Below are 17,768 nucleotides of genomic sequence, written 5' to 3'. Positions count from 1 at the left end.
TCACACCCCTGTGCAGTCTATATAAACTCCTAACTCCTAATAATTACAACCCAACAAGAACCCTCCATCATTAAACATGCCGCCAATAATACCTAACCACCTCTTCACGACTTCATGATCAAGTATGTCATATAACTACACAAGCAACGGTTACGCTCGCAAGATAGACATTTCTTCTTGATCTGATTCATCAAGTTTCTTAAACGCTCTCCTCTTTCTAAAAAACCCCATGCACATTGTGAAGAATCCTGGCATCTCCGACTCCGGTCCCACGAGAACTGATCCCGGATGAGTGATATTGAAAGCGACAATGGCCAACAGCATTGGTACTGCTTCGAGGACGTAAAAATAAGTTTCGTTGGCTACTAAGGGGTTCGACACACCAGTTGACCCTGATGAGAATTCAACCAGTCTAAATATAATACGGATCTTCATATACTTGTCAGCAACCAAATCAGACGCGTGATTTTAAGTACCTACCGTGATACACATCAATGACCCATATAGTGTAAATAGCAAAGGGCGCCAGCCGGACCTCCCATTTGCGTGTCGACTGTCGGATCCATGTACACGCCGCATATCAAATTGAAACCTGACTGCGAAAGCCACGAAGACTACAATGAAAAACTGTTGTAACCCTATACCGCCCATATATATGTGGATGGCTCTTAACTGGTCTTCTGCCGGCGCGGTCGGGCCCGCCATCGAGCCGCCTGCTAGCTGTATTACGAACGCAATGAAGTCTATCATACACCTGTTAGCGAAGAGAAGCAACAATTTAAACGCCAGTTAACCAAGATTGAAAAACTTTCACTAATCAACAGAGAGAAAATAGTCGCTTACCAAAGGTGACAAAAGCCGCAGCCAACGTTGGCGCTGGTATGTTGAAAACTTGTCGCGAAGGAGTAAAGAAATATATCATTCGGCCGAGAACCATATAGTCGAAAGCGTTTACCCCTATTATAGCGTCTTAGAACGAATATCAACTATATAAAGGGGGTTGTCATGTGCTTACACAGCGGAGAAAGTAGAATAAATATCTGAAAAACCAGGTATATACCGGAGCTCTGTTGGTATCGGGTGCTGACTGTACGGAATAGATAAGCCATCGTTTCCCAGAAACTGGCCATGACGATAACCCAACAAAACTTCTATTTCAACATTAGTAGACATTCGAGGATGAGCTAATAGAGCGTTCAGTTACCTTTCTATACGCTATCCCTTGATATATATGGGCGAGTGTCAACAAGCCGAATAGGATGGTAAATGCTAATGCTGCTGGAAAGCTTGGGTAATAGTCCCAAAGAGCATTGCACGTTCCTGGGGGCAAGTACCCATTGGGATCTGGTTGTATGGTTTGAATGCATGTCGGTATAACAATATCGACTGTTTTAGCGGGTACGGTGCCGTGGTCGTTAGTAAATCCGTCTATCGTTATATGTTGTGTAGTTAAGAAGTCCACAGCCGTGGCTGTTGGGGCTGTAGTGACAGCTGTCGTCGCTTGTCGAGCTACTTCCCAATATGTTGCAGTCAAGCCACCAGCAGTGAGAACCGGAGTTGATGAGGCCATCGAGGCTACGCGGTTGTTGGTAAGTTGGTAGATAGGGTTATATATATTTGTAGAAGTGGTGTCGTAGATGCCAAGACTATTTTGATATCAATGGTTCATATAAATCTTCAGTGAGATGCAAAAACATTTTGTGGTCTCTTCACACTTTTATAAGAAACCGCCCACATCAATACTCTACTCGTTTCAGAGCAGAGACTATGGAAAGGAGCATGGGCTGAGTCTTACAAAGTTGCGTAGTCCGAACGGACCAATCAGCGGCTCGGATATAATAGGTCGATACCATACTCGACTCCGCCTCAGGGGGGCTGTTAACGTACTTAGGTGGGCGTTTATCCGAATAATATCACTAGTTTGATCTAGCCGAGATGCGATATCCCAAACGATAATCGTGTAGACTCGAGACAACCGCCACAAGAGCAGGAGAGAAGGGTTAGAGATTATTAATAAATATATACAATCTAGGCATATGCGCAACTCTCTAGCAGGCGAATTTCGCAAATCTAACCATGAAGAACATTTTAATGATTATAAACCTTCCACGTTTCTGGAATAAATTCGTTCTGAATATAAATACTGCCGTCGGCTTTTCGTTTGAAGAACCCTGTCGTTCTGCCAATAATTTCCTGGCCCTGGGCATCAGTTTGGATAGTTAGCGAGGGACTTGTGGTGGAATCTCTAATTCTCGACTCATCAGGTGGTAGACCTGGCCAGCGGGGTGGAGTAGACAGTTGATCCGTTTCGTCAATGAGGCAATCGTGTTCGAGTTCAACAGACCGTCGGCCGATCGCATGCATCGGAGCGACTTCCCAAAGGTTTTCCCTAGATACGCCGAGTACCTTCATCAATGAGAGCGCCCGAAGTCTAGTCTCTAGGCATCGACATTTAATGACAATATAAAAAAGCAGTGCCACGAATCCCATCTCGAAGATGAATTTCGGGGCTACCCTCAAGTCGTGGGGTTTCGACAAGTGTAGTTGCGCGGCCTGGGCCACCATTGAGCGAAATTTGTCGAGATACTTGTCGTATATCGTTTCGTCGTATTCGAAAGCCACGTCCGCCCATATCTGGGAAACTTCATATTTTAAATTGATGTTACAAAGTGTCTCTTCTGACCTGGCAACTGCCGAGGGTTTATTCAGGACATCCAAGAAGCGAGAGTTCCACTCGCCTAGCAAGCTCTTAATCTTACGTTGTTCCGACAGAAGATCGGATGACACCGGTTTATGGCGCATGTCCCCGAGTCGATAGTCATCTCCACGACGAACCAATCGAACAGTCCTCACAGTGTTTCCGTCTAAATAATACAGTGCCTCCTCAAATGATTCGAATGAGGGCGGTAACTGATCATCCAGGTTGACGAGCTTCGGAAAGCTGGTATAATCAAACCCGAAGAAAAAAGGGAATAGTGTCAGCCGTCGAAAGATTGGTGAGAGATGTTCTTTTGTCCAGGGGTACAGAGTCTCGGCATTTTCCAGGACCAGGACACCATGTTTGCAGTGTTGAATAGCCGCCTCCCGGTTTCCTAACAGGAATTCAATACACACAAATAATATGCATACTAGCAACACCAAGGGCTCATTTTCCATCGACTTCAGATCTCGGATCGCCGAGTTGTAGTGAAATAGCGCAAGTCTGTTATCAGCTATTGGTTGCATCGACGTCGACTCTGAATGTATGCGTTCGTAGAGAGAACTAATTGCGACAACGGAATGTCTAACTGCAGGCTCAAAAGTGCTAAACTGCATAACTAGATGTGTCCTTCTATAGTTAGACAGAAACTCCACATAAATATATTTAATGGCGCCTCCCGGATTTCAGAGACCTTGGGCCGAAGCCATGGCTTACCAAAAATAGGGGTCCATGGGACCGGACAGAGAGGGCCCAGCAGCTTGGCAAAAAAACTGCAAGGCTCGCCGCTCCTTTACATCATCAACATTTGGGAACAGATGCCGCGGACGATGCCATGATAGACTTGTAGAAGATGCGACCGGCACATACCCATCACACTTGCGACCCGTAGACACGCAGCGCCGACAATGGGGTTTGCCTTCGTCACATTTTACTTTGCGAACCCTGTATGAGTGTTAACTCCTTGCATATGCCTTAGGTTATTATCATAATATTGATGGACGCACTTGCAGGTTAGACAACCCGTCTTGACCTTCGAACTACCTTTTCGAGGCATTGATACTATTGCGATCTCAGGCTGTGGATATGATTTCGATGGGACCTAAAATCCGATCGGACCTGTTAGAACGAAGGACTCCGCTTCATGCGACGGGATGAGAGAGAAATTAAATCTCAACGACGTCGCGGGGGAGCCGTGATAAGTGAGCAATAAGTACCCCGGTCCCAGAACATCAGGAGGCGCAGACCGAAATGCAGGCACCAGGATTCTACTGTGGGGACAAAGTCCGAGCCAACGAATCAAGGCTTAGAATATTTCAGCCCTACTTACCACCCACCTCGTGGCGTCCACCAAAATGCCATGGTACGTGGTGTATTGATTGTGGCGTACATAAGAAGGGTGATGACGATTTGCCGATCCCCCTGATTACTATCTCATAAGCCACCTACGTACCTAGGTAGCTATGCAATGACGAGTAGCCCGTCGTATCCCGGTGCCTATCAATGCAAAGGTGGGAATGGAATGGTCAAAAAAGGAAAATGTTCCACGGGGAGAAAGGTAAGATTGTTCAGCTCCAGTTCCTGTATGTACTATAAGCAAGCATTCACTTTTATTGTCCTCTTATCTTACAAGCAGGCTATGTAGCAATAAGAGAGTGCGGTATTAACAAACGATATCTCCCGCGGCCTTCCACCATTGTTAATTACTTAGGTATCATACTTATTTTATCCCCCATCTCCTAAACGCCGAATGCAATAAGCTTAGATTCCATTGTATCGGCCCTCGCCGACACTCTTGTATAGAACATCAACAATCATGAAGTCGGCGGTGATCACAGCCGAGCCTGCAATAATTAGCCATGAACCAAACATCGGAAGCTCGAGGGGTAAGAAATCGTGCTCGAAACCACATACCATCGGACCATTTCACCTTCCAGCTGCCGCGACCGTCTGGGAAGGCAAGCCATTGACCATCGGCGTCATTAGCAAGCTTCCCATCAGCAATGCGGAATGTATCCCATTGGGCGATGGTTCCATCTCCTGGCTGTATCGTGCGAGGATTCATCATATCAACAAGAGTCAACAGCCCAGGTGGGCCAAGGAGCGCGATGGAATGGTCGACGATGCCCACTGGGTATGTGTGTAGCTCATTGCAGCCTTCCTTCTCGCTGTCTACGGGGTACACTTGGACAGGAGCAACGTTGTCTCCGTCAAAGACACCCAAAGTGTTGTTCTGTAGCGCGAGGAATCGACCGTCGACATTTTTGTTGCCCGGGCTACCGACGTCGTTAGTAATAGCGAACTAGAAGGGCTGTCGCCACAGTATTATAATTACCAAGAGATCTGGAGTTGGTAAAGGTCAAGCTGTCGCTCCACAATTGGGGCAGCCGAAGCTAAAGCGGCAAGGAGGCCGACGGGAAGAAGGTTGGCGAGCCACTTCATTGTGTATTCACTTTGGTGCAGTTTATACTGTTCAATAGGGGAGACGGGTTGACGAGTTGAGGTCGGGTTTATCCTCTGAGATGTTGCGACGTTCTTAACTATTGCTCCTATTTGATGTGAAATGTGTGATGATGACGATGGAAAGAAGACTTGGAAACGAATGAGGGAAACGAGAGAATTTATCCTTTGTCAGTCTGTCCTCTATGACCACTGTCAGAATATGGAAGACGGGGATGGAAGAGCCAAGGCGAAAAGGTTAATTAGAGCTGGTTGATCTACACGCATGTTGCGTAGCTGCGTGGGAGGTAGGGAGGTAAGGTATGTAGGCAGTCACATCTCGAAATCTTAACCTGCTTGCTGCGTACATGTACAAGGAAGAGGAACGTATGGAAACGAGGTAGGTGGCATCTCCCCGCGCTAGTTCTGTCCACAACATTGGCAAATTGACGTCGAGGTGGGAGGAACGTACAACAGTATCACGATCGGAAAGGGGGATCACGACACATCTCACACCACATATGGACATACATGGTCCGTATAAGTTACACATGCGGCAACATATTCTAGGCACATGTAACAAACTTTTTCTTCCTTACATGCACATTCATCATAGATTACCTGGTAATACATGTACATCTGTTCCCCCAAGCTACATAAGGTATAATGGTAAAATATCAATTCGCCCAAACTACGACGACATACCCATACTCACCCCCCAGAATAGAAGAACGATGCGGGGGCTACCATGTTACATCCACACTTATAATTCTGTATAACTGTGCTAATTTTAGTTGACAATAGACCCGATGGGCTCCTTAGCCCGCTGCAGGGTAGGATGATCTGCCGCTAATGTTCCCAGAAACCGCCTTCAACCGTAGGCTAAAGTCAACGTCCGTGCCAAGAATCACCGTAACAGATCTTGACAGCGCTGGAAATAGCAAGTTGTTAATTTACAGATCGCTTCTTTCTTCTTCTCTTCTTCCGCAACTGCGATTCTAGAACCATTTGGTATGATAAATTACCTACATTGGCTCGACCCTATCATAAACCCCGAGGTTATCCGGTATCTGACGTATCCTAGTGAAATCTGAGAAAAGACCTAGACTAGAGTCTCCCAGGGAAGCGGAACATGACTCCGATTATAATCCTTCCTAGAAGAGTGACCGAGGAGGAAAGAGGCAGAAAAGAATGAAAAGGATTTTCCTCCCCATGAATTCTATCTTTATATTATCTTGGGTTACATCCCCTTCGGTGCAGGCGAAAGTCAGAATAAGGAAGAATGTTCCACCAAGGCTAGAGTTTCGATACGTTGTCTATCGGCGCGCTCGTCGTCAGCACGTCCGGCCCCGGAACCCCTGTCTCGGTGATTAGCCATGTTGCATTATGGCCCGTTTGACTCGTACGAATACTCTGAAAGCAACTGTTCCATTAGCCGGTCAGGGTTGAACATCATGTGTATGCACGCTCAGCTAAGAAAACAACAGCATCCAATGATCACATCACGAGGAAACCCCCCTTCTCCTCCTAGACTCACCAAACAATGCTACAAAAAGCTCACGAAAAGATCGTAGCATAAGCTGGAATGACGAAGCTATTTTATAGCGCGTTGATTCATTTTAGTTGGGGACGCGCACGGTGATGCGACCCGCGTGCTGGAATGTATTCCCACGCGATTCGAAATATTGGTGGATTCCATAGAGAAGCAATATTAAAAAATGCCTTCCCTTTGTCCAGTCTCCAGGCACTTCCTGGGCTGGACATTGGACTTCCGTGGGCCCCTCTACCGCTAGGACAGGAATTAGGCCTATGGCGACCATACCTATCACCTCACACCGTACACTAGGGCGGGAACCCTCGCCGAGTATCAAAACGAACGACTTATCCCTAAGCTTCACTCTGGCCTTAAAAGACGGCGCTTCAGGGACGACGCCATTAAGCCATCAGCAACCAGCCTTATCGCTCCCTAGAGCAGATATTCCCTATATTGCAACCGCTACATTCCGTGTCGTTTCTGCCTTTGTGGCCTCCATAATAAATCGTCAACGAAGAATTAGTTGGGTTGACGCCTGGGACATATCACTCTATTGCCTTTTATCGCTTCTTGAGCTACAGTTGCTCCTTTCCGTACCGCTACTCTGGCTGGTGGTACCAGGACTAGCACTCTTACCTTGGCTATGTCTACAGGGGGCTTTGATATGGACCCTCCTTCGTTATGTTAACACTGGACGTGCGTTATTTATACACGCTGCTGGTAAGGCTACAAATGATCGATCGAGTAGCGAAGAACCGCGCTCAGAATGGTTCATCATTGGTGGCTTCACATACATGCGCCGAGGGCCCCCCCCAAAACTAGCATCGACCTTTGGACATGATATACATCTATTCCCTCCTGATAGATTCGGTCTGGTGTTCGACGTGATCTTCATATTCTTCCAACGAAACTTCTATATCCCCACGACAAGGTCAATAGCTCTTTATAACCGGGTAAAAGGTAGCCTTTTGCAACCAGAAATAGATAGCGTACGCATCCTCGCACATCATGCGGGGTCTCTAGACGTATCATGACTGCTCGCCCGTCTCTGTGCCGATCTGCCTCCGGGCGACCAATTAAGCAAGCTTCGGGTCTTTACATTCGGCGCTGCATCAATAGAGATGACTCTACCCCTGGGACGTTCCTACCAACCAAGGGGGGTTAGTCTAGGCGATGTTTACCCATTAGTCACCCACTTCGCTTTCACGGACGACCCCATTGCGCAAATTGGCGTGCTGCTTGGAATTCGCCAACGGTTAGAAGGTCGCTTTGTAGGCAGTTTGTACACTATTCATAGCGCTGTCAGGGGTTCGGCAAGGTACCTTTTATTCCCGCGGAATCGTCATCATACGTTTGACGATTACCTCGACGCTCTCCTGCCTGACGGAGACCCCCAGAAGGGTGTGCTTGGCCAAGTATGCAAAATAGATCGTGAGTTAAGTGAAATGCGGGAGTTGGCTACTCTAGCGCAGAATATCGCTGGCGAACGACTAAGGACACGCCAGGCACGCCTTAGTTGGACTGCCCCCGGAGAAGTAGAAGATACTATGCCTTCTGGATACGAGTCTGGCCATGCTATGGACGGTCCATACTCGCTAGAGGAGATAAGAAGAGAAGCGAAGTCACTAGAGGGTCTAAAAGGATATGACAATAATCCTTTAATTGAGACTATACAAAATAGGCATAAATACCATGTAAGGCCGAAGGAGCAAAGAGCAAAGAGCAAATACAAAACACGCAAGGGGACACGGAATCGCGGTCAGATAATAGATATATGATAACAACATATACATGACAAAGTTTATGACTTATACGTATATATATTGTTTCAATCCATCCGTGGCTCTCCGGGCCCTCCTCTCCACGGTAATGCCAATAAGTCATAACAGGTTGAAGCACCAAGGTTTCCTCAAGAGCGATAAACATTGAAGGTGGCACTGCTTTCCTGTGAAAAGAACAATGACTCACCGTAACTACATATTCGCCCATAAATACTTCATGCCTTCCCATATCTCTATGCTACTCGGCAAGATCTGGTCGGCAGGAAGAACAAAGCCATACGAAGTAGACCTAAGCTCAATACCCCATCCAAACTCAGTTCCGGCAGCATCCGTCATATAGTCCCTGCCATTCCCGCTCGACTGATACAGGACAAGACAACCCGGCCCATAGTCGAATGTCGTGTTGTCTATGTCACAAATTAGTTCATTACTGCCATACATAGAAATCTCTTGAGGTGAGTAGGATAGTACTAGAGCTGAGGGGAACGAAATCGGATCAAGACATACACGACTGTGCAATCCTAGCAGATGTTTCACGGGCGAGGCTTATTTGCTGATCGATATTTTCCGGGAAGCTATCACACGTGTACCCGTACGAAAGCAATATTACTTGAGCGTAACTGTGCCAGTCGATATACAGTTTAATACCTTTGTCGGCAGCTAATGTCTGGGCAAATTTCATTAACGCCGCAGTTTCTGGCGCATCCCCAGGGCTATAGCCACTGAAGGTCTCTGAACCAGGATTAGAGGAAGAGCCATCACCGCCGAATCCGACAGACCAGTTCCGGTTAATGCTATGCAATAAGAATCAGCCTGTGGCTTTCAAAGCAAGACCTAGGGGTATGACCTCTGAATCAGTGTCCCCTATCCGAATTTTATTGCGGGACTATAGACTCTTATACAACTCAGGAAAAGGGGGAAAGAAAATTATTAATATTACTCTGTTCCAATTTCAGTCGTATTTTCTCGCTTCTGGCGGTTCTTCCTCCATAAACGATTGTCTGTTTGCGAATATACAAACCCTTGGAGGTAACAGCTCGGTTAGAAGCTCGAGGCAGTCATCATAGGGGAATAATCTCTCACCATCTGGATTAACAACAGGTAGGACATAGAAGTCGTAATTATCAAGGGCCGTTCGTACCGCGGTGTCATTTTCGTATCCAACGACTATCTGATATAAGAGATATTCAACCACCTACTTACAATCCACATCAATAAACCGGCAAAGTGGCACAGGGCAATAGTCAATTAGAGGATGAAGAGGAGATACCATTGAAGTGATCCATTCTCGGGCATGGACATTTCCGTTGAAGAAGACTGCTGGTTTTGAATTTCTACCACCGCTCCCCCAGAGATGAATTCCCTGTATAGGTCTTCCCTCAAATGACTGGCCAGCCTGAATAAGTTCAGAGTTATTAGGAAAGGATGCCTGTAGATCAGACCAAAAGCGAATATGGTCCTCATAGGCGTGATATGCGTCGAACCAAGATAGAGATGGAACACCATCAGCGTCAAATTCTAGATTCCAATAAGTAATGAAGTAGACGGGGATGACATGTTGACCACCGACCTGGGTAGTCCTGCAATGGACCTTCTGCAGCAATATCCATTCCGAGATTGTCACTCAGAATTGTAGTAGTGAGGTTCAAAGCACGGAAAGCTTCGACGTGCGAAGGAGGAATTGCAAGGTCCAAGGTAGACGTATTATTTTTACCGCGGCCATGGTTAAGCTCGACAATAGATAGAGAATCAAATGTTGCTTGTAAGACAGAAGTATCCTCAGGGTTCACGTACAACCTATGGACTTGAAAACCATCGAAATGAGTGTTCGATTTGTGATGGGTTGCAGCAGTGGTGCTGAGAACACCTATGAACAAGAGGAACGGGAAGAAAGCCATAGTGTCGGCGAGGATGACCGACAACATGAAGTACGGACCGTTGCATGGCGAGAGGTGGAGAGAGTATTTATAATGGCCTTAACCAGCGAGCGGTTACTAACTTGGAGCATTATTGAGTGATACAGATGTAACGTGAGGTGGTAGATAGTAGCGATGTTGAAATACGTCCTTCCTAAAGTTGTAGGTCTAAGAGAACTAGAAGGTATGAGGTGATTATGGGTTCAAATATCGAATATTATAATATACCTAGATTGGCTTAATTTGTCATTTACTTACTTATGGAGGTCCATATGGATAAGCGTCACAGAGCTGTCAATATGTCACAAATACTAACCATTGCCTGAGATTTCCACCCTTGTCAAGGTGTTATAAAACCGCTAATCCGCCAATTCAAAGATGCAGAATATATTTAACCAACTTTTTATTTAGATGCGCTGTAATCACAGGGCATACAGCATTATAAAGCGTTATTAAAGATTTAATATATATTAACTTTTTAAATTTTAATATTTTAATAAATAAATATCTTAAAAACATATAAATTTAAATATTGAAATATTTATTAACTTAATAATAATTTTAAATATTATTTACTATTTTTAAATTGATATTTTTTATTATATGACATATTTTAATATAAAATTTTTATTTATTTTAATAAATTAATAAAAAGGTTTTAATTATAAAAAATATATTATAATATAAATAAATTTATATTTATTATTATTTAATTAAAAAAAGATTTAATTTTAAAAGATAAAATTTAAATAATAAAATTTATATTATATATATAAATTATTTATAATTTTTATTATTTTTATTTTAATTATGTAAATTATATAATAATAATTTTATAATTTTTAATTAAATATTTAAAAATATTATGTGATGAACCTATACCTCGGTAAGGTATAGTCGTTATTAAATTAGTTAATTTAAGATGTTTTAATTTAAAGGTAATAATATTAATAATAAGTTAAATACTTAAATAAATTTTATTTATTAAAGAAAATTAAAATCTTTTTATTACATTTAAAAGAATAATTTTAAATTAATAATTAAAAAATTATAAAAGAAATATTATAATTATTATATAATTTAATATTCTTTTTTTTATTTTAATTTAAAAGTAATAATATTAATAATAAATTAAATGATTAAGTATATTTTATTTATTAAAAAGGTTTAAAATCTTTTCATTATATTTAAAAAAATAATCTTAAATTAATAATTAAAGAATTATATGACAAACCTATACCTTAGAGAGGTATAATCATTATTAAATTAATTAATCTAAGGTGTCTTAATTTAAAGGTAATAATATTAATAATAGGTTAAGTAATTAAGTAAATTCTATTTATTAAAAAGGCTTGGAATCCTTTCATTATATTTAAAAGAATAATCTTAAATTAATAATTAAAAAATTATAAAAAAAATAATTAAATATATAGGAAATATTTATAATTATATAATTATTCTTCCTTTCTTTTTTCATTTTAAGATTATTATAATATGTTATAATATATTAAATTGGAATTTAACTATAATAGATTATTAATATTCCATTTTTATAATCTTAATGTCATAACCCAACATCTTATAATTGTATATTTACAGATCAAATAGGATATTAGGTAACTAACCATAAAAGAACTATAAAAAAATGATCTATTTTATTAATTAATAAAACATAAGGAAAGAATATCCTTTATTTAACTTTAAAATAGGATAAAATAAAGGAAAATACTATTCTATTTAATATTAAAATAAAAGATAATTAGAAGAAAAAAATATTAAATTATATAATCATAATTATTTCTTATGTATTTAATTATTCTTTCTATAATTCTTTAATTATTAATCTAAGATTATTCTTTTAAATATAGTAAGAGGATTTTAAGCTTCTTTAATGAATAGAATTTACCTAATTATTTGATTTATTATTAATATTATTATCTTTAAATTAAAATATTTAGATTAATTAATTTAATAATGATTATATCTTTTTGAAATATAGGTTTATTATATTTTAATAATTTTTTAATTAATATTAATATTAGGTTAAGAAATGATATAAGTTATTTATAAGATATTTTATTATTATTATTAATTAAATTTTTATTTTATTTTATTAATCTTTAAAAATAAGATAAAAAATCTTTATATCTTTTAAAAATTATTTTTTAAAAAATATTATGATTAGATATAAAATAAACTAATAAACCTTAACTTAAAAAACGAAAAAGGATTGGACAAAAAGGAATTTTAAAATAAAAACCTAGGTAATTTATAATAATCTAACCTATTATTATCTGAAATATCCATATTTATTTATATTATTTAGGATTTATTATTTATAAAAAAAATATTTTAATTTATTAATAAAATAATATCTTTTAAGATATATTTATAAATCTTAAAATTAAAGGTTTAAAAAAAGATTAGGGTTAGAATGAAAAAGGATGATTAAGAAGAAGAGATTTTTAATGAATAAATAAAGATTATGGTTATTTTTATAAAAATTAAAAGATTTAAAAGGAAATTGGTGTTAAAAGAAGTTAAATAAAGGAAGGTTCTTAAAGGATCCTTATTAAGAATCTTTTAATAATTAATATCTTTTTAATTTTTAATATTTCCTAAATTATTAAATAATAATAAGAATGAGAATAAGAAAGATAAGAAAGAAAAAAAAAGTAGAGGATCTTAATTAAGAAAGAAAAAAATGATACTTCTTTTTTTATTTATTAAAAGATATAAATTGTCACAAATCACATAGGCTTATAAGGGTGTAGGACCTTAGAGGAAACCTTTTTCCTTATCGAAGTAAGGCAATGATAACAGGAATGCATAACATATGACATAGATAAATATGGATAAGGACATCCAGTCTCATCTAATAAATGTAATATAGATAAGTATAGATAAATATATCCAGTCTTATCCAGGGAATATAATAAAGATAAATATAAATAAGGATATTTAACCTTATTTATAAAAAAGATAATAGTAAAGAATATCTATATAATTATTACATTTTTTTATATATTTAATTATTCTTTTATGATTCTTTAATTATTAATTTAAGACTATTCTTTTAGGTATAATAAGAGGATTTTAAACTTCTCTAATAAACAGAATATACTTAACCATTTAATCTATTATTAATATTAATATCTTTAAATTAAGAAAACCTTAAATTAACTAATCTAGTAATAATTATACCTTTTTAAGGCATAGGTTCATTATATTTTGATAATTCTTTAATTAATATTAATATTAAATTAAGAAATAATATAAATTATTTACAAGATATTTCTTTATTATTATTAATTAAATCTTTTTTTATTTTATTAATCTTTGAAAATAAAATAGAAAATTTTTATATCTTTTAGGAATTATCTTTTAAGGAATATTATGATTGGATATGGAATAAATTAGTAGATCCTAACCTAGAAAATAAAGAAAAGTTAGATAAAGAAGAATTCCAGAATGAAGATCTAGGTGATTTATAATAGTTTAATCTATTATTACCTAGAATACCTATATTTATTTATATTATTTAAGATTTATTATCAATAAAGAAAATATTTTAATTTATTAATAAAATAATATTTCTTAAAACATACTTGTAAATCCTAGAATCAGAAATATAGGAGGAAATTAATGTTAGAATAGGAGAAGATAACCAGGAAGAAGAAGAGACTCCTAATTAATAAATTAAAATAATGGTTATCTTTAAAGAGGTTAAGAGGCTTAAAAAGGAATTGACTTTGAAAGAGGCTAGATTAAGGAAGGTTTTTAAGGGATTTCCATTGGGAATCTCTTAGTAATCAACCCTTTCCCAACTTTTAGCACCTTCTGAACCTCCAGATGATGGTAACGACAAGGAGGAAGAAGATAAGAAAGAAAAGAGAGGTAAAAGACCTTAACCAAGAAGGGAAAAAATGATAATCCTTTTTCCATTTATTAAAGGATATAAATTAAAAGATCTATTAACCTATGATGAAATTTTAGATATTAAAGATTAATTTATATATATAGAACTTTATTTATTTTTTTATAAGGAAAATTTATTATAGGAAAAATAATAAATATTCATTATTATTTAATTCTTAAATGGAATAATCTTTATATAGTTTTAATCTATTTTAGAAAATCATTTTAATATTATTAAAGAAGAATTAAAGGAGTTTTAATATATCTTTAAATTATATGAACATTTTGAAAATAAGATATAAATAATATTTAATAAATTATTTAAAAAGGAGGAAATATAGAAGGTCATTTATTATCTTAGATAAAAGGGATAAATTATATTTTATATGACAGAATTTAAGTGATTTATAGTTATAAAGTAATTATTTAAAGATATATAATTTGATTATTTCTATAAGGAAATGGTTATTTAAATAAAGGATAAATTTTTTAAAGAGGAATAACCTATTATCATTAATAAATATATAATCAGGGTAATTCTTTATAATAATAGGTTATATAAAAGATATAATAAGAAGAAAAAAGGTTTTAAAATAATGAAAAATTAGGGAAAAAGGGAATTAATTAAGATTGAAAGCTTTAATATAGTTAAAAATGATAAGAAATCTAAGAAAGATTTAAATAAGATTAAATATTATAATTATTAGGAAATGGGATATTATAAAAATTAATATAAAAAATCCAAGAAATAATCATAAATCCTAAAGAAAAGATTAATTAATATAATAATAATAATATTGGGATCTTTAATTTTAAAAATATTTAATATTATCAAAAAAAAAAAAAAGAATAGGAAAACCCATTATTAAATTATAATGAAATTATCTAATAAATAAAAATGGAAAATTTTATAGATTAAATAAATTAATTATGGAATTTTGATATAATAGATGTAAGAGATTCTGAAGAAGAAGAAATAAGTGTCTTTTTGGAGGAATCTAATTTTTCTTTAAATAAATAAAGATTATTATAAGACATGGATTGGAATATAGAAGGAAAAATGAAAAAAGAAATAATGTTTTTAATATAAATTAATAATTAAAACATCTTTGTTATATTATTATTAAATAAAAATATTATTCTAATATACTTTAATAAAACATAATTATATTAATAAATAATATAAGATTAATGGGATTCTAATAATGAAAAAAGATGGAATTAAATCCTTAAATCAGAATTGATATACCATACATGGTTAATTAAACAAATGGATTATTATTATTACAATCTTAGTAATCTAATAAATCTAAGATATATATCTAAAAATAATAAAATATGGATTTAAAAATGTAGGAAATGGAATTGTAAGAGAATCTATAGAATTATTATTAAAAGAATATTTAAAAGATAAGGAATATTGGAATTATTTATCTTAAATATATTTAAAGATTTAGATTATAAAGGGATAATTAAAAACGGATAGGATCAGAAATTTATATAATAATATTATAGGAACATATATAAGATCTCTTATATATTATTTTATAAAGAAAAATAAGGTATAATTATTTTAATTAAGCCTATTTATAAATATCTAAAATAAATGGCTTAATATTTAAATATTATCTTAAATAGATATTACAAACAGATATTATTATAATATAAGGAGATGATTAATTAATTTTAAAAAGAAATATAACATTTAAAAAGTAAGATTATGGTTTTTTAAGGAAGAATTAAATAATTAATAGATTTATTATAAAAAATAATTAATACAATTAATAAATAATAAAATATGATAAAGAAATTATTAAGAATTTTATAAATAATATTAAACAAAGTTAAATCAACATATTTAATGAGAATAACCAAAGGACCTTATTTAATTATAAAAATAATATAAAAAAAATATAAATTTAATATCCTAATTGATATAAGATATATAATCAATTTAATCCATCCAAGATTAATTACCATATATGGAATATTATATTAAAAAAAAGAAAATGCTTTATCAAATTAGTAATATTAATAAAAGTTTCATTATTTATAATAAAGGAAAAGTTAAGAGAGAAACTATAATTCTCTTTATTTTAATCTAAGGATATTAGGAGTTGATATTTTTTAATTTTATTAATATAAATTATAAATTAATTTTAAGGAAGATATGGTTTAGAGTTAATAATTTAAGAATTGATTAGGTATATAATTAATTCTATTAGGATAAGTTAGAAAAAGATTCAGCCCTTAAATATTGGAAAGAAACTAATTTAAATAAATCAAAATAATAATTACAGCAAATACAAATAAATAACCTTATAAAAGAACATTCCATACCTTTATGTTTTATAATATAATACATAGATATTAAAGAATTAAATAATCAAAAATAAATTAAAATTAAAGAAAAATATATAAAGATATTTCCAAAATTATTTCAAGATAATCTAGATATAAATATAGATATATTAGAATATAATTAATATAACCATAAAATTATATTAAAGGAAAGAGAATATCCAAAATTATATCAAGTTTATAGATTAAGTTAGAACAAATCCAAAACCTTATATATTATACTTCAAGATAAGGAAATAAAAGGGTTTATATAAAAATCAAAATTATTAATAGGATATTTAATCTTCTTAATATCCAAAAAGAATAAAGATAGGATATCTAAATTAAATAAAGGAGGAAAAATGATATGGAGAGACATTTATGACTATTAATAATTAAATAAGATCATGGTTAAAGATGGACATCTTTTATCATATATTAAGAATCTAAAAGAAGAAATAGGTAATAATAAATAGTTTATATCATTAGATCTGAAATTTACCTTTAATCTTATATAAATTATTAAAAAGAATGAATAGAAAATAGTTATTAAAACATTACATAAACATTTTAAATATTTGATAATATCATTTAGGCTTATAAATATATTAGCCATTTTTTAATAAATAATCCAGGATATTCTATAATAATTCCTTGGAAAAAATATCTTTATATATTTAGATAACATTCTAATCCATTTAAAAACCAGAAAACAATATAAAAAGGATATATATAAGGTATTTAAGGCCTTAAGAAAAGCTAAACTTTTCATAGATCTAGATAAGAATAACTTCTTTATTTAAAAACTTAATTATCTTGGATATATAATCTCTCCAGGAAAAATTAAGATCCAAAAATCTAAGATATCCATGATTAAGGAATGGCTGATTTTGGAAACTATTATAGGAATATAAGCCTTTTATAATTTCTATAACTATAGTAAAGCCTTAATTAAGGATTTTGGAAAAATTATGGAACCAATAATGGCTATAATATATATCAAAAATCCAAAGGATTTTAAATGGATATAAAAAACAAAAAAGGCATTCTAAGAAATGAAAAAGATTATAATAAAAGATTTAATAATAAAGTTATCTAATTTAAATAAGAGGAAATAACTATATATTAATACCTTAAATAGA

General features: G+C 34.5%; 6 protein-coding genes across 6 annotated transcripts; 2 read left to right on the top strand and 4 right to left on the bottom strand.

Moving 5' to 3' along the window:
- Positions 1-150: 150 nt before the first annotated feature.
- Positions 151-1,570, bottom strand: F4822DRAFT_430797 (RTA1 like protein-domain-containing protein; the record flags this gene model as incomplete). The annotated part of the gene is made up of 5 exons (XM_051461364.1): positions 151-429; positions 481-743; positions 844-957; positions 1,016-1,151; positions 1,205-1,570. The coding sequence occupies 5 exons, from the start codon at positions 1,568-1,570 to the stop codon at positions 151-153; spliced, it is 1,158 nt and encodes a 385-aa protein (XP_051313816.1).
- Positions 1,571-1,965: 395 nt separating this feature from the next.
- On the bottom strand, positions 1,966-3,852 carry F4822DRAFT_300714 (uncharacterized protein). The gene is made up of 3 exons (XM_051455167.1): positions 3,706-3,852; positions 3,416-3,643; positions 1,966-3,328 (listed from the first exon to the last, which is right to left on the bottom strand). Exons 1-3 carry the CDS (start codon positions 3,753-3,755, stop codon positions 2,089-2,091), a joined length of 1,518 nt encoding a protein of 505 aa, XP_051313815.1. The 5' UTR covers positions 3,756-3,852; the 3' UTR covers positions 1,966-2,088.
- Positions 3,853-4,274: 422 nt separating this feature from the next.
- Positions 4,275-5,268, bottom strand: F4822DRAFT_300728 (uncharacterized protein). The gene is made up of 4 exons (XM_051455168.1): positions 5,034-5,268; positions 4,613-4,974; positions 4,329-4,542; positions 4,275-4,279 (listed from the first exon to the last, which is right to left on the bottom strand). The coding sequence occupies exons 1-3, from the start codon at positions 5,138-5,140 to the stop codon at positions 4,460-4,462; spliced, it is 552 nt and encodes a 183-aa protein (XP_051313814.1). The 5' UTR covers positions 5,141-5,268; the 3' UTR covers positions 4,275-4,279; positions 4,329-4,459.
- Positions 5,269-6,946: 1,678 nt separating this feature from the next.
- F4822DRAFT_430794 (uncharacterized protein) lies at positions 6,947-7,705 on the top strand (the record flags this gene model as incomplete). Its single annotated transcript, XM_051461363.1, has 1 exon — positions 6,947-7,705. The coding sequence occupies one exon, from the start codon at positions 6,947-6,949 to the stop codon at positions 7,703-7,705; it is 759 nt and encodes a 252-aa protein (XP_051313813.1).
- An 87-nt stretch (positions 7,706-7,792) lies between these two features.
- On the top strand, positions 7,793-8,449 carry F4822DRAFT_430793 (uncharacterized protein; the record flags this gene model as incomplete). The annotated part of the gene is made up of 1 exon (XM_051461362.1): positions 7,793-8,449. One exon carries the CDS (start codon positions 7,793-7,795, stop codon positions 8,447-8,449), a length of 657 nt encoding a protein of 218 aa, XP_051313812.1.
- Positions 8,450-8,512: 63 nt separating this feature from the next.
- Positions 8,513-10,350, bottom strand: F4822DRAFT_444500 (uncharacterized protein; the record flags this gene model as incomplete). The annotated part of the gene is made up of 6 exons (XM_051463250.1): positions 8,513-8,859; positions 8,960-9,246; positions 9,393-9,474; positions 9,536-9,619; positions 9,656-9,970; positions 10,023-10,350. The coding sequence occupies 6 exons, from the start codon at positions 10,348-10,350 to the stop codon at positions 8,645-8,647; spliced, it is 1,311 nt and encodes a 436-aa protein (XP_051313811.1). The 3' UTR covers positions 8,513-8,644.
- Positions 10,351-17,768: the final 7,418 nt, after the last annotated feature.

This window comes from Hypoxylon trugodes (assembly GCF_022578975.1).
Source record: "Hypoxylon trugodes strain CBS 135444 unplaced genomic scaffold F4822scaffold_6, whole genome shotgun sequence".
NCBI classification, from domain to species: Eukaryota; Fungi; Ascomycota; class Sordariomycetes; order Xylariales; family Hypoxylaceae; genus Hypoxylon; species Hypoxylon trugodes.
The sequence above is the reverse complement of the archived record's forward strand: the minus strand, read 5'-3'. Positions and strand labels throughout refer to the sequence as shown.